Source organism: Pangasianodon hypophthalmus, chromosome 20 (genome assembly GCF_027358585.1).
Source record: "Pangasianodon hypophthalmus isolate fPanHyp1 chromosome 20, fPanHyp1.pri, whole genome shotgun sequence".
In the NCBI taxonomy this organism is placed as follows: domain Eukaryota; kingdom Metazoa; phylum Chordata; class Actinopteri; order Siluriformes; family Pangasiidae; genus Pangasianodon; species Pangasianodon hypophthalmus.
Window position 1 is genome coordinate 16,976,340 of NC_069729.1, and position 22,511 is coordinate 16,998,850.

Below are 22,511 nucleotides of genomic sequence, written 5' to 3' on the forward strand. Positions count from 1 at the left end.
TGATTCTAAACTTTGTTTTTCCTCTCGGTGTTCTCTAACTTAAACAAAATGCTGTTTGAGATCCGTAATAAATTAATATAAAGTTTAAAAAAAACTTTTGTTGTGCAGCTCCAGAGAGCAGAGTGCCACTCTGAGCAGCAGCCTGAATGCGCTGGAGAAGAGCCAGGGAGACCTGGAGAACAAACTGGGTTCCATGCAGGACCAGCACCAGCAGGACGCCAGCAGGCTGAAGGTGGAGCTCACCCAGGCCGAGAACCGCACCAAGAGCCTGCAGAAAGAGGTGCTGAGTGCTTGCTATTGTTTGCAGTGAATTGCCATTAGACTACTGTTATTGAGAAATGGTTTATAACTCACACACAGTCTCTCTCTCTCTCTCTCTCTCTCTCTCTCTCCCTCTCTCCCTCTCTCCCTCTCTCTCTGCAGTATGAGGACACTCAGAGCCAGCTGTCAGACCTGAGGCAGAGGTATGAGCAGACAGAGCAGGAGAAGCGCTCCATTAATGATGAGCTGGAGCAGTGCAAGGTCAATCTGAAGCTGCTGCAGGAGCAGGGCAAGAACGTGAGTGAACACACCGCCTGTAGCGTCTCCTCTCTAGATCGCGGCCTTGTGTGTGTGTTTTACAGCAGATCATACCACAGCAAATGTGTACTAAACCTTTTCCACTGACAAGATGCTGGTGCTGTTGGCAGAGACTCTGCTCGGCTAGTTAGCGATCACTCAGATGATGAGTGTGATGGCGTCGATGACCGTATTAGTATGAAAGTTTGAGCAGAGTGTACAGATGAGGAGGTGAGAGAACCGGACAGACTGAAGTAATAAACGCTCCTGCATTGCTCTATTTAGGGAAAGATGAATTTAATGAGGGCTAAATCCTGCTGCTGTCAAATTGCGTAGTGGGTAATGTAGGAAACTGTTAACAAAAGGTGAAAATAGACCAACATGTGGATTAAAGAAGGTTAGACTAAAAAAGTGAGCAAAATTTTCATTATTTTCTTGATCTTGATCACATGTTTATAATATTATTATGCGAGTCATTCAGCATGGATTTTGCCTTCAACAGTGTTTCCTTCTTGGCCCACTGAATTGTGGTTGCACTCCTTAATGGAGCTATTTGCACCATCTTTAAATAAACTGATTGAGCTGTTGTCATGGCGATAGAGCCCCTGACATCACAGATTCTGAATACTCCAGACTTTGTGGTTTATAAAAAAAAAAAAAAAAAACACTTGATCACATGATTTGTGATGAGTGCCAGCACATTTATCTTGTCGGTGGAAAAGCACTGTTCGTTATCTTACATCTTTGAGGTTTTTTGACAGAGAGTTGTTGTAATAAAGTCTTCCTGGAGCTCCCAAAGCTGTTAGCTCTTCCTCCGAACATTTATATAACCGTGGCTCTTGCATAAGTGTGTTCATATACACAGAATGCGTCAGGAAGAAAAAGAACAGCCTTGTGTTGTCATTTCCAAGCAGCACCACTTTCTTTTTATGTTTTGTTGAGACTATTTCAGCGCTGTACTGATTTCCCAGGATGTGAAGCTCTGTGTTTGATCGCAGCTAATTAGCTGCTGGTTCTCAGGAGCCCCTCTTCACACTGAGGTCAGCACAAAGTTGACATCCTGCAGCTATAGCATCAGGAAACAGGTCAATCAGACAGTCAGGTCACATATAGGAAACTGGTTTTCTGCCATGCGGGCAAAAATAAGACACCATGAGAGTCCTTTCAACCAAAGATGTCTGAAACTGCCTGTTTTTCTTTCTTTCCTCCATATTTTTTCTTTCTCATCCGGGCATTTTATTGCCTAACAATTTGCTACACAAAGCTAGTGATCACTGCTTACAGTGTTAAACAGTTCTCATATCACTAGCTCGACACCTCACTACTCACGTTTGCTGTTGATTGAGCAAGGAAGCCACACAGCACTCTTTAAACTGGAACCTTAAAGGACCTTCCACCACTTTAGCACGTGATAATGTCGTACACAGTACGTCTGTGGCTCATAAGATAACGAGTAATGCTGAGAGATTAATTATTTAATGCTTCTATTAATAATAAAGTAGTGGAGGAACCCTTTAACACAGTTCCATTTTGTTTTCAGAAATGAATGCAGATAATTTTATTTACCGTGTCTATTAACACCTCTCACTGTCCTTGTTGTTTATGTCCCGCTTCTAGATGTTGAAATATATCTGTGGCTATCAGACATTCAATAATTTTATGTTTGTTCAATGTTTTTTCTGTTTAATGGATTTAGTTCCTTTTTTCTGTTTCATTTGTTTTTGAGTTAGCCGTTACAGTGCGCCCCTTTCAGACCCGATTTCTGTTTGATTACTTTAAAGATTGATTCTTGTAATATCCCTTCCCTCCTCTAGCCATCCATATTGCAGCCTGTCCAAGCCATTTTCATCGGCCTTATCCTGGCTTTGCTGTATTGGTGCTTCGGCCAAATGTGGTAGAAAGGTACACAGCGCTCCTGTCGAGTCCGTGTCTGTGTGTTTCTTGTTGTTTTCCTCTGTACTGTTTACCATCTTGTATATCAAAAGTGCATGGCCACCAAAAAAAAAACAAAAAAACATTTTTTCTCACTCATGCTTTGCCCAAAATCCCTTTTTGATGCTTAGCAATACTTGGGGAAAACTAATATTTTCCTCGTCCACACAATACCACCCACTAATCAGTCATCCATTGTTGTCTGTCTTTGCTTGGACTACTACTGGAAGTGAATCTCTGCAGTAGGGATTTTGGATTATTTTGGCTTTTTGCTCAACATATGCTTATTTATGCATCTTTTTTTTTTTTTTAATTAAATTAAACACTGCTTTATTTTTATTTCTTTCTTTGGAAAGAAAGAAGGCTGTGTTTGATTTTAATGGCCAAATTGCTCTGATGGTATTATGCTCTGTCATTCAAACTCTTCCTTCATTCATTTGTAAATGTCTTTCTCTCTCACTGTTCACTCTTTCATTCTTTCTTCTACTGAGGTTTTTTTTTCTTTCCCTCCACTTTTTCTCTCTGAGCCTGCTTTCTCTCTCCCTCTCTCTCTCTCTCTCTCTCTCTCAGCCAGTTCCAGTGCTGTAAGAGCTGCTCACTCTGCCGTTGTCATGTAAATGTTGTTGTTAACTCTGCTGCTGTTTTTCATCGTCTTTTCAGAGTGGTTGGATGCCCTGGATGCCGGTGGTCGCCGTGATGGTCGCCGTGACGGCAGTGGTGCTGTATCCCAGCCTATCGAAGAGCTCCTCCTGAGGCAGATAACCAATCACAACACAGCATGGCTCACTCTGTCACCCCTATGTCATGTTTTAATCCCGAGGTCAGGCCTATTCCAGACTCATTACCTCCGAATGTGAGAACGCAGCTCCAGGGTGTCCAGCGTGACTGTATAAAGTACAAATGTACATATTATAGAAAAAGAGGGGGTATAAATGGTCTAACTTCTGTTATAGATGAAATAAATATATATGCTTTTTTCAGTTAGATGGGAATCTTGATAATTAAAGTGGCCTAAACTAGGCTTTTTTTTCTCTTCCTCATGGGTACCAAACGTTTTCTGTTCACATTTTTGTGTGGTTTGCCATGTTAGATGTTAATGTGGTATTCCGAATAGATGCAAAGCCGAATTATAATCTTAAAAGATTGGGCACAAAGAGGTGAAGTGCCTGATTTAACTACTACTAGATACATGTAACACACACACACACACACACACACTCTTGTCCTCAGTGAAGTGCCACTCATGCTCCACTAATGCGGTGTTTCATTCGGTTGAAATGTCTGGAAATCGTTCAGTCCTGTGTGCTGTGATTGTGAATTCCAACCGACCTGTTACACCAACGAGCAGCACAGTAAGGTCATTGTACTCTAGTATAGTTTTCTTTGTATCGTGTACTTTAAAAGGAAATATTCTTGTGAGAGACACTACAGGACTTTTCTAATTCAAATTCCTTGAGATGTAGAGACTCATTGTCAGTGTGAGGTGGTGAAGAACATTGACTTGGGTGTATTGTAGCTTTTAAGAACACACTGTCCTGCCGTTGGGATTTGGTGGGACACGCTCTCTCCGTTTTGAAGATTCAGGCTCGTCACTGAGCGCTGCAGTTCCTTGATATACATATACAGACTGTTTTTCAGTACCTCCTGAACCAGGCCCTGGGATCTCGCTGCCTTATCTGTAACATGGAGATCTAGCTCTTGTTTTAGGACGAATTGGTAAAGTCTTTAAAAAAATAAGTGCTAAATTGTGGGGTTTTTGCATTGTTTAAATGTCTACTTAACTGAAGCACAGTAATGTGGAGTGGATTTCTTTATGGTGTAATTAACGGGTTAATGGGAATAAATAAATGGTCAAACTTGGAGTTGGAATTGAGCAGTGTATGTGCTGGAGAGAAATAATCCAATGATTTATATGGTGTTGGTTCACATTTTGTCTGCTGCGCTGTAAATAAACTCTCGGTCATGGAGCAAATGGCCTAATGTTCCACCTTGTCAATAAATGTCCTTCTATTTTATTTTATTTTATTTGAATTGCAAAGCTAAATAAAAACATCTATGGGAATTTAAAAAAAAAAATGCAAAGCATGGTGTAGCACAGAGAGGTTCACTCTGAAAGTTCCCCAAAGCATCAAAGGTCATCTCTGAGCACTGCGTCTTTGAGAACTTTTTTTTTTTTCCTAAAAGTTTAGTATCAGACTTTAAAAGCTCTTCCATCACACACATCTAAGGCACGATAAGAACATCTGACCTTGGCATTGTTTGTAAATATGTATGTACGAATGTATGTGTGTAAATGTATATAATATTCACAAAATAAAGTTGAATATCAGTGGCACTGATCACATCAAATGTTCTGCTGCAGTCAGTTTGCAAAGAATGAATGAAACTTTGCTCACAGTTTAGCATGCTGTTTAAACAGTCTTATCCGTTTTTCTTTTTCTTTTCTTTTTTTTTTTTCTTTCAACTAGACCAATTTTTATTGTTTGCTCTGGCTTTTTAAGAAATGTTTTTTTTTAATCATCCACACACAGTGCATGGTTGTTATTCACCTAAAAGTGTTTGAACAAAGGAGACTGTTTCTTAATGCAAATTAATTATATATATATATATATATATATATATAATTAATTATATCAGGTTAATGCAAGTTGTCACAAATAGCAGAACACTAATTCAATTGGCAAAAGACGTTAAATGTCTCATTTGTAGCTGAACAGAAAAAGTACCGTTATGGCAATCTAATTTGTTGATTTGTTAGACGTACAGTATGTAGCTTAATCATGCCAGTCCAGAACAGCCAAACAGCAAGAGCTATACTCACTGTCCATTTTAATAGGAACACCTGTAAACCTGATCATTTATGTAGTTACACAATCATTCAGTGTGGCAGCAGCGCAATGCATAAAATCATACAGATACAGATACAAGAGCTTCAGTTAAAGTTCACAGTAAACATCAGAATGGGGAAAAAGTGTGATCTCTGTGACTAATTGTGACATGGTTGTTGGTACAAGATGGGCTGGTTTGAGGATTTCAGAAACTGCTGATCTCCTGGGATTTTCACACACAACAGTCTCTAGAGTTTACACAGAAAGGTGTGAAAAACAAAAAAACGTCCTGTGAGCAGTGTGTCTGCAGGCTGAAACACCTTGTTGATGTGAGAGATGAGAGGAGTATGACCGACGTATCTGAACTGACAGGAAGTCTATAGTAACTCAAATAAACACTCTTTGTAACCGTGGTGAGCAGAAAAGCATCTCGGAACACACAGCACATCAAAACTTGGGCACTTGGTTTTCTGCTATTGCGCTGATATTGGGTTGCACTCTGTCAGCCAAGAACAAGAATCTGAGGCTATCATGGGCACAGACTCGCTGCTATTTTGTGTATGCCGAGATGCTTTTCTGCTCACCATGGTTGTAACGAGTGATTGAGTTACTGTATCCTTTCTGGCAGCTTGAACCAATCTGGATTTTTTCCTCTGACCGTTCTTATCAACAAGGCATTTCCACCCACAGAACTGTTTTCACCACCATTCTATGTAAACTCTAGGGACTGTTGTGTGTGAAAATCCCAGATGATCAGCAGTTTCTGAGATACTCAAACCAGCCCATGTGGTGCCTTGCTATGGTTAAAGAAACACAGATCACACTTTCTTCATTCTGATGTTTGATGTGAACATTAACTGAATCTCTTGACCTGTATCTGCTTAATTTTATGCATTGCGTTGCTGCTACATGATTGGCTGATTGGATAACTGCATGAATGGGCAGGTGTTCCTATTAAAGTGGACGGTGAGTGTATTCAGAGTAACTACAGTCCACAAACTACAGTCTCGTGGTACAGCATTCGGCCTGTAAATACCTTTTGCTTTATTCATTTTTGTTTTGTTAATAATTTTGAACAGATTGATTTGAGAACAGTTCAGAATTACTTTTCCTTAACAGATAATTGTTTGAAATTCTATTTTGTAAAGAGCACAGAGAGCTACAACAGAGTTTCTGGAATACAGAGTTACATATTTGCACTAACACAATGTGATGTGCATGGTTTTAATAAAACAACTTTTCTCTCCTCGACATGTTGCCTTTATTTTCTTTCATTTGGTTCATAAATGTTCTGAGCACAATGAGACTTCAGGCATGGACGACACACTCCAGACACAACTGTCAGTCCAGCGCTTATGCTTTAACACTATTTCTTTGTAAAGGCAGCTGCAGCTCAGCAGTTATGTTTCTGCACTAATGACTGTAATGTGAGTTTAAATCCCAATATTGGGTCTTTTAAGCAAAACCCTCAACCTTTAACCCTCAACAATTCAGCTTTGGATAAAAGTGTCTGCCTTGGATACAGCAAATCAGCTTTGGATGTGGTTGATCTCTCATACTTGCTGTGTTAAGTCACTTAACATACCAGACAATACAAGTTTCGCTCTGATTAGTTTTGCAAGAAAAAAAAAACAATGGTTTTGCTTAATCTATAATCAATGTCCAGTGGTGTGATGCAGCCTCCACAAAGCAGTGTTACTGTTACCACACACAAGTTGATTTTCCTATAACAGCAAGTGTTTTATTCCTCTTATACTACAGCATTTTTCCTGTGCTTTATTAACAAACATGTCATACTTTTTATCTGTTTATAGTTACATTTAATGTTGTAGAATGTCTGTGTTATGAATGTCACAGAAGCACGAGCTTCTGTAAATGCCATCATGTTTTTGAGAAACTGCAAAGCACTCTGTCCTGGTTACTTTCTTGTGTCTGGGGAAAAAAAGGAACAGCTTTACCTGTTTTTACACAGCACTGCAACTGAAGACGCTTGCTAAATGCTGAAAAAGAAAACGAAACATCTCATTACAGAAAACTTAACTGTATCAACAATTACACATTTTAAAAATATGTGTATGTGGAGCATTCCACCATACAAGTCTATGTGTAATTTGTTACTATAAAAATGATAACGTATTAGAAGAATTAAATAGAAAATGAATTCTTGTCAATCAGAATCAGGGATTCAGCAGCGCTCTGGTGTAAAGAGGAATATGGATGTTATCAGCATAGGGTCAGTGTTGTGTTTAACCACGGACACAAGATGGCAGTCCCTAACATACATACAATAATTATGAGCATTGTTAATTATCTTACAGTCCTTAATCCTGTAATACATCCACATGCTGTTAATCTATAATGATAAGACTCTGGTGTTGGCCAACAGAAACAACCAGGGGGCAAAATAGTTTCTTGCAGCCTCTCTAGCCAGCTTTTGCTGCAGCTATTGCCATTGCGTTAGTGCTGTTGGACTGTCTGACAAAGACTATGTTCTCTCCTGAAATGATAAGAAAATGAATTACGGTCTCACTCATACTCTGAAAAAGAGCAAAACCAAGTTGCTACATGAATATATGCGTAAGTATACTGTATGTGTGTATGCATACAGCCTATTCCACATGCTATTTCTCTCCTTTGCCCATTCCATTCATGATGAAGAACAATAGGTTTAGAGAGTTGTAGTCATTCCTCACCTTTACAGTGACTTTTCTTAATTTATTATGTTTTTAAGTGGTAATATGTTGCAGGAACAGTTTGGCCAAAAATGAAGTCATTTCCCAATCTATCTGGAATCGGATAATTTATCTGTCGACTGGGAGAAAGTGTGGTCTAACCTCAGCTTAACTTCTAAAAACTCGGCTCATCGTCTTATTCACTTCAAAGTCATTCATAGAGCATACATAACTCCTTACAAAATTTTCAAAATGAAACTACAACCAAATTTTAACTGCCATATATGTAATATTGCATCATCAGGTACTTTTCTTCATGTTTTGGGAGTGTCCTATCGTCATTAAGCTATAGACACATGTAAACCTGATTTTATCCTCCTTACTACAAATTGATTGCTAACCCAAGTTTATGTCTTCTTAATGATGATTCTGGTCTCTGTATAAGCTTAATACAAAAGAGAATGTTGTTTGCTGGTTTGACGGCTGCAAAGAAGACAGTAATACAGAACTGGTTTACACCGCACATGTGTGGAAAAACATATTGGATCCATAGCCTCCTGAAAATAGTGACTTTGTGCTGTGTACAACAGCACGAATTAATGAGGCCAAACCTAGTAATATTGATGCTTGGCAATGTTTTTCCTTTAACATACTAAGGAATGATTTGTTTTTGTTTTTTTTTCTTTTTTCCCTTCCTTTCTCTCTCCTTCTTGACTGGACTTTTTAAATTATTGATTATATGTCTGTTGTTTTTTTGTTTTGTTTTGTTTTGCTTTGAATGGATGTTATGATGTTATGTTATATGTAAAAGACAATAAAAAGTACATCACAAATAAAATGAAATCCCCACAGCTTCACGCCAAAATCTAGGGGAAAGTTGCATCTGTTAATGATCATGTTTCTGGAATGAGCACACGTGGGTGTGATCGTCAGGTGTCCAATTACTTTTGAACATATAGTGTACCTCAGTGATGCCAGAACCATGATTCTGGCCACTTTTTAAGATAAAAGTATCAGCAAAGACATAAGCAAGTCTGAGATACTGAGGAATTCAAGCTGAGTGTATGAGCATGTAGTTTGAACTTTAACCTCGAAGCTAAACTAAACTAAACAAGAACACTATTCTGGTGCGGAATTCCTGTTGACCCTGCTCTGCATTGTTCTTTTGTTAGCCTGACTGGGAGTTCTCTGAACTTGCTATGCTTCAAGGAAATGCTGGACTATTCACTCTGGTCTTGAATTTATGTGAACAATCTAAGGAATGCATCTGCGAATCTTTCATCATTCCTACTCCGATACTGACAGACTTGTCACTTGTTGAGTCAAGCGTTTCCAAACGCTGAGAGGAAATACTTACCCCGAGATGTTGTCTGTATGTGTCCGACACAGAAAGGTCTGCTGTAAGCAGTCCCTGAGACACGTCGGATTATCAGTGACACAGAATCAATTCTTATCAGGGGCGGTGCTCTAGAAAGCTTGATCAGGTGCAATATAGGCAGAAAATCTGATGTTAGAGTGGCTGATTCATGGTTCTGCTGTGAGTGAACGTGAGAACCATCACACCACCCTGTCACTGATTATTTTCCTGTCACCCCATCGTATTTTATTCCTTACCTAACATAACAGATAACTTCCCTAATGGTGCTTTGCCATGCCCTTAAGGGAAATGACATGTCACTGACTTGCCATGCAGGAAAGTTGTAAATGTTGGCCCTGTAGCACCATAGCTGTTTTAGCAGTAAGGTTTTCAGTTAAGTCTCTTGCAAGGGAAAGTTCCACTGGTTGGACATGAGTACTCTTCAGAATTCCTCCTGCTGCTGCGCTCGTCAGCCACGCCTTCACCAAAGAAGTGAGCTGTCTCCACTGGCAACCATACATCTAATTGCTCTCCCACTTCCACCATATTTTACCTGTTGATCATGGGTTCCTCTTTTCTTTCACTTCATTTCCTTTCCATTGCTCTGTTTACAGGTTAAACTTCATCACATCTGTCCATGATGTCAATGGTCCTAGATCTCTACAGGCCTTTAGAAAAATGTGTTTTTTACAAACTGTAAACTGTTTTTATTGTTCTTGAGAGTTACCAGAGGTTTGTATCTTGTGGTGAAGCCTCTGAGATCATGTTGGTGTCTCCATTTATTTATGGTAAATATATAATATTCTTGATCATGTAATTACTCATGGAGCAGCAAAATGTGTGACCATTGAGTCATTCACAATGCGAGTCTCCTGATACAAATGTCACAATAAGAACAACTTTTGGTTCCTTCTCTGTGAATAAACTAACAAGACAGCCAGCCAAGAAAACAAAACAAAACAAAATAAAATTGTCCATTAAAAGGGCTGTAATTCCCATTCTGGGGTTTTCTGCACATCAGCTTCAGTGTCATTCTTTTATTTCACATCCAATATCAAGTCAAATCTTGTTGCTGTAAAAAAAAAAAAAAAAAAACGTAATGGAACCCATTACCTCAGGTTTACCATTGATGAGATGAAAACGAGGAACTGCCTATAGGGCTGATGGCTGACAGGTGTACACTGGCTCTAGGGGAAGTTGATGTAACTCCACAGATGAATCAGCTGAGGATGAGTCCAGACAGCCGGGCCATGAGTGTAGACACTTAGTGAGCACCCTGAGGCGATAAGCTGTGGTTGAGACACACTGATTAGCTCAAAGAGGTGGAGCACTCTGAGCAAATCCTTTTGGTCATTCATTACGGTTGTGCCGAGCCAACTGATGTGTCACAGTACACTGGAAAAAAGACAATGTCCCAATTCTTAAAGAATTAATGTGACGGTAAATGTGACCATGCTGCTCAATACTGTTTATTTGTCACATTGAAACACTATCTGCATGATTCTTAGTGGCTAAATCTCAGCTCTCAGTTTGCCCGCATACTTGCTTTAAAAAGATTTACACATTGTCTTGTATGAACCTGTTGCTTTGTCAAATGTCAAAGCAAAACGCTGCAAACAGTTGTTTTATGGCAGTGGGTGTGGTTCATGTCCTTGTTTGCAGGGAGCTGTGATGCAATGCTGAATCGTCTGAGTGACTAATGCTGATCATGTTCTAACTGAAAACATCCTAAAAATGAATTAAAACACTACAGTCTCAAAAAGTATTAAACTTTACCCTTCATGTTACAAACACTTATCACTGGGGTGGTACGCATCTTTTATAACCTTGGTTAGTGGGCCTAGAGTCCAGCATAGTTTGGTGGTTTCACTGCTCAAACTCAGCTTACCAGTACTGGGATTAGTACGTATGTTAGGGCAGAGAAATGACCAAACTGTGCTAGATTCCCAACTGTTACATAGATATAGTGTACCTTTAAAACCAATTTAAGAACTGCTGTTGTACATTTGTAACTTGGAGGGTTCCTTGGTTTATCTCTCTGGTGGAACCCTACAACAGGTTCCAAAAAGAACCCCCTAGAAAGCTAGAACAGTTATCCATCCAGAAAGTTTCTGAGAAACCCTTTTTCCTAAGGTTATCACTGTGGTTAGCAGGACATTGGATACAGTGGGTATATCACACCATTTTTTTTTTACAACTTATACATCCCTGTTGGAGACACGGTGGCAAAGTGGGTAGCCTCACAGCTCCAGGGTCCATGATTCAATCCTGAACTTGGGTTGCTGGTTGTGAGGAATTTCACATGTTCTCCCGGTGTCCATATGGGATTCCTCCAGGGTCTCTGGTTTCCTCCCACCTTCCAAAAACATGCTGGAAAGTGGTCTACGCTAATTTTTTTTAAGAAGAAGCCTTTATTTGTCAAATATAGAGTACAGTGAGGAATCTTACTGTTAGGAAACTGGGGTCAGAGCACAGGGTCAGCCATGATACAGCGCCCCTGGAGCAGAGAGGGTTAAGGGCCTTGCTCAAGGGTTCAACAGCAGCAGTTTGGAGCTGCCTTCTGATCAGTAACCCAAAGCCTCATAGAGCTACCAATTGCCCCTAGGTGTAAATATGAGTGGTGTCTGGTGATTGACCGGCATCCCATTCAGGGTGTATTCCTATCTTGCACTAGGGTTCCTAGGATTGGTTCTGGATCCACTGCAAACCTTTACTATGACAAAGCAGTTAGTGAAGATGAACATGATGATGATGATGATGATGAAACACCTGTAGGGACTAGTCTTGAAGATTTGCCTATATTCCTGCTTTACTAGAAATTACTCACCATGATTTATTTAGTTAAAGTTCAATTTGTACAACTTTCACCTTTTTATTGAGACAAATGATGCATGCAAGCAGAGCTAGACTCAAACAAGCTCAAATCAAGTCTGGGTCAGAAATAAAGTGGTGCAATATCAACATGGTAGTACAAGAGGTAATTACAAAAGGTAATGTCACAAACCTTGACAATTAAGACTGATCAGGTGTCTTTCACAGGACTGAGGTGAACTGCTCGTTAGCCAGAAGTAATGATTGGGACCTCGACAGTGGCGTCATTGTGCTTTACAGTGCGCATGCGCGGGCGCTCCGGCGAGGGGGGTGAAATAGAGTCTGAGCTGCAGGAGAGGGAAGAGTTCAGACGCTGCCCGGTGGAGCGACACAGACGCGCGCGCGCACAGACGCTTAAAGCCAGAACACTGTAAGATTATTGGACGGAGTTTCAGCGACAGTCAGACAGCATGCCGGCGACGGAGAAAGACCTGGCCGAGGACGCGCCGTGGAAGAAGATCCAGCAGAACACGTTCACGCGCTGGTGCAACGAGCACCTGAAGTGCGTGAACAAGCGGATAGCCGACCTGCAGATGGACCTGAACGACGGGCTGCGGCTCATCGCCCTGCTCGAGGTGCTCAGCCAGAAGAAAATGTACCGGAAGTACCACGCCAGGCCCACCTTTCGCCAGATGAAGCTCGAGAACGTCTCCGTGGCGCTCGAGTTTCTGGACCGCGAGAACATTCGCCTCGTCTCCATAGGTAACCTCAGCTATCCCGGCTAGCCTTTCTTCCTCTCCTTTAGATTAGATTCTACACCTGACAGACATCTCTGAATGACTCGAAAACATCTCTGAATGACTCGAAAACATCCCTCATAGTCCAGTTGTGAACAAAACAAGTTTTTAAGGCACATTTTTCAAACCTGAAATGAAGATATAGGACACAGTTGAGCTTATTTAAAATGCACCTGTCACTGTTTTGCTCCTACATTCACCTCCTCTCACACCTCAGCCCTCAAATTCCATTTCCAGAAGAGGGTTTGAGAGAATTACGCCACATTTTTAACAAAGTAACACAAATTCTGACTGAAAATGAAGCCAACTCGAGCTGTAATTAGAAGATTAGAAGTGTTTGAATAAGAAAATACTTCTATAAACATGGACACACCTAGTCTGTTTATACAGGAGTGCCACAAATTTCAGTAATTCAACTATTAAAAAGCAAAATTTGACTGAAACGAAGCCCAAATCTAAATAAAACTGACTAGTAGTGTTTGCAATATCAACATTTAAAAGAAAATACTTCTATAAACAAGGACACCTCCCTGCTCACACCTAGTCTGTTTATATAAAAATGCCTCCTTTCCGACACCTAGTCTGTTTATGTTGTGGATTAAAATGCCACAAATTTTCATCCCTCATTTAACTTTTAGAGTGCAAAAGTTTTTACAGAAAAACACAAAATTTGACAAAGTGAAGTAAAGTCAAACTAAAATTGATTAGAGGTGGTTAAAATATCGACATTTAAAAGAAAATAACTGTATAAACACAGACCCCTCCCTGCCCACACCTAGTCTGTTTATATAGGAGTTGAAAGTGACACAAATTTCAAGAATTCAACTATTAAAAAGCAAAAATTGACAAACAAATTCAAGTCTAGATAAAATTGAATAGTATTGGTTGAAACTGAAACTGTTCAAAATTCTTGTACAAAATTGCACACCACCTTCCCAATACCTGGTCTGTTTATGCTGAGGATTAAAATGCCACAAATTTTAATTCCCCATTTAAGTTTTAAAATGTGTAATTTGACAGAAAAACACAAAATTTGACAGAAAATGAACTCAAGTCAAGCTACTACTGATTAGAGATGGGGAAAAAACTTGAAAATGAAAGCCAGCCCTTGCATAAAAATGGACACCTCCCTCTTCACACCTAGTGGGTTTGTATAGGAGAATAAAAAGTCACAAATTTCAACTTTTAATATACTTGTAGGAGCACATTTGAAAGAACCAGATTTTGGACCAAATCACACAAAATAGGACAGAAAATGAAGTCAAGTCATGCTAAAACTGGTTACTGGTGACTGGAATATCGATTTATTTATAACTGACTATCTTAGTTTGTTTCTATGAGGGATTAAAATGACATCAATTTCAACTTAAGATTATTACAGATGAATGTTTTTAAGAAATAAAACTCTAAAATTTGTGAGAAAATAGTTACTTTGACTCAAAAAAATTTCGGCCAGTAAAATTTTACTCCTTTTTAAATCATTAACTGCAGCCCATCCTAGAAGATATTCCATATGTTTGACTGCCTCACTTAAAGCCCAGTTTTTTTTTTTTTTAATCTATTATTGATTTTGAGCACCAACCTTTGCTACTTCCTCAGCAATGCAAACTTTTATATTAGACCTAGGTTTATACACAGTTAATGAAACCTTTTGGTCTTTTGGTGTAATCAATCCTTGCTTAGTCCTGTGAGACGTCTTATTGGCGATAGAGTTGTAGAGATATTCTGGTATCGCAGTATACTGTGATAAGAAAATCTGAAATGTTGTGTCGTTAAGGTGGTATCACAGTGCCACTCTATTGCCACACCCTTATCGCCACTGTGGTATCAAAACAAAAAAACCCTGGTCTGTATTGATTTGATAAACCATTGAAGTCTAAGAATGAGCTTCAAAAGTTCTAACACAAAAATATCTTGAACCAGAAGTTCAAAAGCACAGCTCTGGTGTTTTTATACCATGTTTGAAAATCCTGATTCTGGCTTTGTAGCGTGTGTTTATCTACTAAGTTTAGCCTCACCAGTCATCATCAGAGTGATGAGTTTGGTTCGTTCCTAGACGAGGTAAACACGGGTAAACTTTGCATTGCCATCATTTACAAGACACAAACTACAATGAGGTTGAGTTCATTTATCATGAGAATGTTTTGGGCTTGAAAGGCTGAACCGCTGCTCAAGTTTATAGGGAGAACATGTTGAAGGAAAATAATCCATTTGGACAGCGTGCTTTGTGCTCGGCATGGGCATGAACACGCTTCTGTCTTACTGAATTGAATGCTTTGTGAGTTTCCAGGGCTTTTTTTTTTTTCTCAAGCCCTGCCAGCATTGTACCTGTGTGAGCTTGGAGTTTCTTTTTCAGTGTTATGCCAACTTTATTTCCATGGATGCTTTTTTTTGTTTCAGATAATGCAACAAATCATATGCCAATTTTGTGTTGGTTTATGTTTCGTTCCTCAGCAGCACCTACTGTCTTCCTGTATTCCCCCAGTAGCCCTCTTTTCAGCTTAGTTTACACCACCTTTATCATCCCGCCTGTTTACTCGGGAAGTAGATGGATGTCCTCCATAGGTTACAATTTACACAACTGTGTCATAAATGATGGTGTCTTCCTGTTCAGGAGATGCCCGCATGTTTACACTGGCTCTATATACTAATTATAGGTTGATGTTTGGAAAGAGCGACTGTTGACAGGATCGGTAAGCCAATGGACCTGTTTTTTAGTACCTGCATGTTCCTCTATGTGTACGGTTACACAAGTAAATAAAGGTGAAAGATCGGTATCTGAAGTGGCAATTGTGAATCTCGAGTAAATGTGAAGTGTTCAGTAAAGTATGTCCATTGTGGCTTAGTCACTCCTGGTGTCTCTGATGTGAACATGGACAGTGTGTCTTGTAGTGTCAGTGGAATAGAAACAAGCAGGTAAAAGTCCTCAAATAACCTATTTTTTTTCTTGCCAGCTCATGGAACACAAAAGTAACAAATACTTGATGTGTTTAAATTGGGTTCTAGATTTGTGTGATTTATTATTTATCACATTGTGTGAGATGAGCTCAACAAACTATTGCCCGATTGTGTGATAACATGTTCTCGATGTTGGATTATATGTTGATGATCCTCTAACAATAGACCAATGATTAAAGAAAATTACTACGTAAACTATGTACGTGATCTGGGCTTGTGTAGAAAATAACCCAAACATTTTTCAGTGTGAGCTAATAAGGATAGTTAATTACAATACTTTGTTTATATTCCGGAGTTATAACTACTGTATTTGTAGCTATCCTGTGAGTTTTGCGTAATCTGATGCCGTCCACCTATTGGTGGCTTTCAGACAAGTATTTGTAGCAGCTGTCAAATAAATTTCTGACAGTACTAGAATTTTGTTGTCAGCTATCTTTGATTGCAGTGACACAAAATCGGCCGCCGGTTTAACGGACCAAGAAAAATTGACGCAAACAAACGAATAATGTTCTTCCCACTGTTGTGACAGAAGGGTTCTCAAGCAATGATGAGTCGAAGACTGGGGATTAAGTGCAAGAAGATGGTTTTCACTTTGTGACTAAAAGAATGACTAGCTCAGGAATTCTGTCACTTTGAAGGCACACATTTTATTTACCCCAAAGCATACAGTGACAGATGAGGCATTGTTTCTCATTTTCCACATTTTAATGGTCTCATTTCACCATGTCTTCAGTTATGGTTTAGTGTCTGACTTGAATATTTAATCAATCCTGTTCCAATATAATCATAGTGTGGACTTGAAATATCTCAAAATAGCCCTAGCGGTCTCCTTGATTTTCTGAGGTTGCCTACTGTTGGTAGCAGAAATCGCAATTTCCTAACCTCCATGACTCACATGTACATGAAAGAGCTGGGCAAAATCCGCTGTTTTCATGATTGTAGAATAATCTGAAGGTGCTGTTTCTTGGAGGAGATATGGCCGTATGATATCACTTAGTGCTAAGTGCCTTTCCATCTGTTTTTTTTCTGCCATGGTCACTTGAAGTTCAGCCCTCGGTCCACAGAGTTCGTTCAAAAGCCACAGCCCACACGGTGGTTTGCCTTACTGTTTTTATAGCGCTGTCAACTCTTCCTCAATAAAGAAAGATGCATTTTGTATCTCTTCGGAGAAGGTCTATAATCTGCACGTCTGAAAAGAAACCACCGCTGCCCCGGTAGCACTCCATAAATTCCACCAGCAGAGCAGAGTGCACGGTGGCTGTTGAGCAAGGAGCCGTGACCCCATGTCTACCGAAGTCACAGCGGAGATCTGGTCTATCGAATAGAAAAAAGAAAACATTTCAGACGAGTAACTCTGCAGTGGCTTGTTCAAGCTGCTTGACCTTGGAAGCCGTTGAAAGCCTACCGCCTCCTCGCATCCTCTGAGCTCAGCCTAAACCAATATGTTTCTCTAGAAAGCGCGGTCATGCCCATGGAATTCTCTGGTGTTTGAGGGCCTTTAATCACGATGACGACCGCAAGCCGCCACAGGCCTCCCTTGCAGATCCAGCTCCAGCAGGAGTTCAATAAATCAGACCATGCCAAAGTCTAATCTCCAGAGAATAAGCCCAGAGAGGAGGACCGGAGGTTCTGTGATTACTGCTGCTTTCTTAGTTTAAACGTTGCAAGTTCACGAGTTTGAGCTTTTCATGGGTGGTCACTTGGAGGTGCTGCTATGAGTATGTCAATGTTACTGTCACTTCTTATATATTACTCAGCTGTGTGCTTTGGTAGGTATGAGTGTGAGAAAGGCTGAACTGATCCATACTTGCTGTCAGATTGTATAGAAAACCAGGCGCTAAGTTTAAAGCTGCCGTCTGGCAAAGCGAATGAAAGCCATGTCAAAGTCCTCATGGCAGCTCCTGTATTAAATCTAGCGCAACATAAAAAGACAAATACGACAGTTAAAAGGTCCTTTAGTTGACTGTGCTACATTAATGGTGTATTGTATTATAATCCTTTTATGAGCCACTTTTTCATCTTGAATGCTTTACCTGGAAAAAAAAAATGAAACATTACACAAAGTACTTATGACAAAGCACTTTAATGTAATTATCTGCAATCAATTTTTTCACTAGCCTCTCACTTTTTTCCTCTCTTGAAATTAATAAGGCAAAGAACATAACTTGTCATATTACCAAGAAAGTGCAAAGTGTTGTAGGAAAACTTTACCTCTGACCGTTACAAAACCCTGACACTGGAGACTCCTTCCATAAATGCTAAAAATAAATAAATAAATAAAATCTCCTCACAGAAAGCTTCACCATATAAACTGTTATGCATTTTTCTTAGTTAAAAAATAATAATAATCTGTTTTTGATTATTAGGTTTAGATTATGTATAGCATCTGCCATACAAGTCCCTTTGAATGAGACATTATAGAAACGATTAGAAGGAACACATTAATGTAAACCTTTAACATGATTTATAGCCTGTACTACTTTCAGAGCTGCTGTTTATAGAAAATTAAATTAATCAACACTTTCTGACCAATCAGATTCAACAGTCCAACAACACTGTGGTACAAGATAAAATAAAATACAAGAGCTACGATCAAGCAAAGTTCAACAATGACCTTGTGTATTTATCTTTTGTAAGGCCAAGTGTTCAGTCATATCTATAAATTATCCCTGCCCCCAACCCAGAGATTTAAAGGCATGATCTCTGTTTGAATAAAATAACATTGCGTAAGGCTCACGCTAATGGCGGTATTATTGTCTTTGCTTATTAAACATGACATCTGGGGTTCTCATTCAGTTCCATGTCTCCATTACCAAGTGGTAGTCATTCTTCCTCCATGGCACTGTCAGTGGAAGAGTGTCAGGCTTTGGTCCAATCTGTGACTGATGAAGTGGTTTTGTGAGTTCCTCTTGATTCCTTTAGACGGCCAGCCAGAACTCGCAAGAGTGGAGTTGCAGTTGTTGTCCAGTTGCGGTTAGACGCGAGATGCTGTGTCCCTGTGATAAATAAACAGCTGCGAGGACAGGCTGCTCAGTAAGTCATTTCCCTCCAAGCTTCAGTATTGAAGTATTGAAGAGTGCTGCTGTCCTCCTCCACTTCCACTTGTTCTGCTCCCATCTCCACTGCTTCAGAGGTCCTGATCTCTGGTTTCTTCTTCACCTCCTTAGTTTAAGGCTTCCGCAGAGACCGGATGTCTTCGAGAAGCAATAAATTCTATCCAGGGTTAGTTTAGTGAGACAGACTGAGTCAAGCTTACGTTAATGAGAGGGGCAATGGTTCTCGTTCCAGTTTGATCGTTCCTATACGATCTTAGACTGCCACAATATCTGGTGACGTTTACTCATATTATACAAGATTACCATTTAACTGTTGAATTTACTCTTTTTAAATGGTTAAATGCATGATAGTTGACTCTAGATTTATTTTTTTCTTGGTAGTTTTGTATTTAGGGACTTTTTTGACCTCTCCCCGTCATATGACAGCAAACAGCTTACCAGTCCGGGAGGGTGAAGGCTAACACATGCTTTCTCAGAGACACATGAAGCCAGCCAACAGCATTTTTTCAAACTGCCATGCATGCGGTTTGGCACAACACGCTCTGAGGAAAGCGCTATCCGCCCCCTTCTGCATACATGAGCTCATAGACGCCTGCGATTGGCTAGTGTTATTGTGATTGACAGGGGAGTCAGTATAACATCCCTCCCACCCAGAGAGCATGAGCAATTTTGCTTTCTTGGCTCCCGGCCATGGATAGGTGTGGTATCATCCGGATTTGAACTTGCGATCTCCCGAAGGAAGTGTGAAAGCTTTTCTGTTGTTTCAGTGGGGAGCCTTATATAACTTTTGACACTTCAAACATATGCCATGACCTCAAACAAAAAATGCTTCAATCTGGCAATTTTTTTTAAAATTTAAACCACTCGATCTCAGTGAAATGACATGGAAAATTTGTAACAGACCAGTCATCAGGATTTGCTTGCACAGGATTGCTCTACTTGCGCTCCCTGAGTGAGATGTCCTACAAAAACCAGCTGTTGCGTTAATCTCCGCGTATTTAACACAAACCTAATGGCATTCAACTGGGCCGCACCATGGCTTTAGATTTTAGTTTTGTGTGTCGTTTCTGGGCGATCTGTTGTGGAGAATTAAATGGTTAATCAAGAACAGTAAATCGCAAGCAAGGAAAAATTGATCACCAAAGCCTTATTAGTATTAAGTGATGACATTAAGTGTTGGGTAACACTGAGTAAGGAATTATTCCAGTTTTTTCCACAATTGTTCCAGAAAGTTAAGGAAATCTGACTATGTGGTTACGGATCAAATTTGAAGCCTTCTTACACCGTCCAAGTTCCTGATCAGAAGCATTTGTGAGCATGCTATAATTCTACTGGTATGCTGACAGGGCAGAAGTGGAATAATTTCTTTGTTTTTTCACCACATGTCTGCGTCATGGGCAGTTTGATGAAGTTGTGTAGGAGCTAAAGCTCTCTTGAGGACATGAATATGATCAAGATACCCAGAATTATAGCAGTATGTTTTATTACATGTCTATTCTAAGATTCTGTCGGTCGACTACATGGATTTAGTTCTTTATTTATTTGTGCGAGAGAATATAGCTTCTACACAGACATTTCTGCGAAGGGAGGTTTGGATCATGGAGGGGTTTTTGGGCCCCGTTCTGTTTTACTGAACATGTTGCATGACTGATGCATGTGAACAAGTTTGGTGCTGGGGATCCTCCCGCTGATCATGCTTTGGAATGTATTGTACTTGGCACAGTACAGCTCTGAATATGATGCATCGCTAACAGTTTGAGGCTCAGTCATGCAATGTGGACAGATTTTTAAAATTCGCTATGAAATTCTTCTGTTAAACTGACTTAAATAGATATTATTTTATTACAGGAGCTCTTTGTCTTTAATTGTTTATTGAAACAATTTGTCGTTGAAGTCTGATTGGTCAGATGATATTGATTAATTTTCCATAAGAGCAGCTCTGGCAGTAGTTCCGGCTGAAAGGCAAATCACAGGTTCATATTAATGCACTCGTTCTAAAACGTTACTGTTTCTATAGTAACAGCTGACACAGGGACTTGTATGGACGACGCGCCACATAATCTGGTGAAGTTTTCTGTTAGGTGTTTGTTTAACATTTAAAGGAGCCTCCAGTGTCAGTACGTTTTGCGCCATGGGAAAGTTTTCAGGACTTTGCATTTTCCAGTTTCTCGGTAACATGACAACGTGCATTTTTTTTCCCCTCTTATTAACTTCAGGCTGTTTTATAGCGGCTATAATGTGATGATGGGAACTACATGTTCGCAACTCTCACACAACTCCCAAATCATCAAATGTATAACTCTAAATGGATAAAAAGCATGATGTCGTTCATTAATTGCTTCCAATAATAGTAAATAATCCACTTTGGTTGTCGTTGATTACTTTAATATAAGAGCACACCCCCTGTAGTGTGTTATTCCTCACTGTTATTATTATTATTATTATTATTATTATTAGTGTCACTTTGTTACCATAATTAATGGTACCTCATGTGCAACAAAAGTCAGGGCTGGAAAGTAGGCTAATTTTAGGTTATAGTCCAGTTTTTCCATTACTTTTTTTTTTTTTTTTTTTTTTTTTTTTTTTTAAATTCTTTGGACAGGATTATTGTCAAATTGTGACTTTTTGTTGAACAAGAATATCCTTACTCAGCAGCAACAGGGAAAAAGTCAAGTTTATAATTTGCTGATTTGAACTGAAAGGTTATTCTGTGAAACGTGTCAAACTTTAGACCAGGAGGGTTACGACTCAGTAGAGTGTAGCATTTTAGAGTTTACGAGGACATTTGTGGGTCATATTTGGTCTGTTAAAAATGAGGAAGTCAATCTCTGTAGGCCGGTGACGCTCCAAGGCTAGACTTTGACACTCCTTCCTTACATGATGAGCTCATCTTATAGGTTCTTATCAAAGCATTGGGTGTGAACCTGAATTGCTACACGTTCTGTGGGTGAAAAGAAAAATTTCTGGTCTGTTAAAAATACTCGTTATCACACTCCATTTAGCGCATTCTGAAATGTTTAATTCGTCTCACTTTTTTTTTTTTGGCATGACATGATTTTCCAACTTTTACTTACAGAAAAATGAAAGAAAAAATACTTGCAATATAATTCTTCAACTTTTTCTTTTTTTGTATTTTCTGTTCCACTTTCTGTTTTGACCCTGGTTTTGTACAGGAAACCCCATCACTTAAAACCTGTCTTGCTGGCTCTTCATGTGCCTGGCGATACTTGTCCACCCTTGTTTGTCCTATGATAGGCATGTACACACACACACACACACACACACACACACACACACACACACACACACACACACACACACACACACACAGGAAACTGTGTCTGTCTTTATCTTCTGTCCGTTTTTAAATTGAAACGTCTGCTATGTACAGTCTTCACAAAACTCTGGAATTCTCATTAAAGGAAACTCCTGCGTCAAAAAGCCACAAGCTACTCTTTTTTTTTTTTTAAACTTTGCTCGCTCTGTATGCATCTCCAGGGTGACATCATTGGCTTCAAAACCAACTCGTCCTGTTCAGCCCA

At 39.6% G+C, this 22,511-nt stretch overlaps 2 protein-coding genes across 14 annotated transcripts in view; both read left to right on the top strand.

The window, feature by feature from the left end:
- slmapa (sarcolemma associated protein a) overlaps positions 1-6,569 on the top strand; it is a 56,221-nt gene extending 49,652 nt beyond the window's left edge. For 7 of the 11 annotated variants that reach the window (XM_026932992.3, XM_026932994.3, XM_053226924.1 and 4 more), the window contains 3 exons: positions 109-280; positions 424-558; positions 3,151-6,569. In XM_026932992.3, the coding sequence (XP_026788793.3) occupies positions 109-280; positions 424-558; positions 3,151-3,243 (400 nt within the window). In that variant the 3' untranslated portion in view covers positions 3,244-6,569. Of the gene's footprint in view, positions 1-108; positions 281-423; positions 559-2,372; positions 2,461-3,150 lie in introns of all 11 variants that reach the window. The other 4 variants (XM_026932993.3, XM_026932996.3, XM_026932995.3 and 1 more) reach the window with 1 other exon arrangement.
- A 5,918-nt stretch (positions 6,570-12,487) lies between these two features.
- The window catches only part of LOC113537897 (filamin-B), a 69,203-nt gene continuing 59,179 nt past the window's right edge, over positions 12,488-22,511 (top strand). For 2 of the 3 annotated variants that reach the window (XM_026932588.3, XM_026932589.3), the window contains exon 1: positions 12,492-12,920. In XM_026932588.3, the coding sequence (XP_026788389.3) occupies positions 12,629-12,920 (292 nt within the window). In that variant the 5' untranslated portion in view covers positions 12,492-12,628. Of the gene's footprint in view, positions 12,921-22,511 lie in introns of all 3 variants that reach the window. The other variant, XM_053227206.1, reaches the window with a different exon arrangement.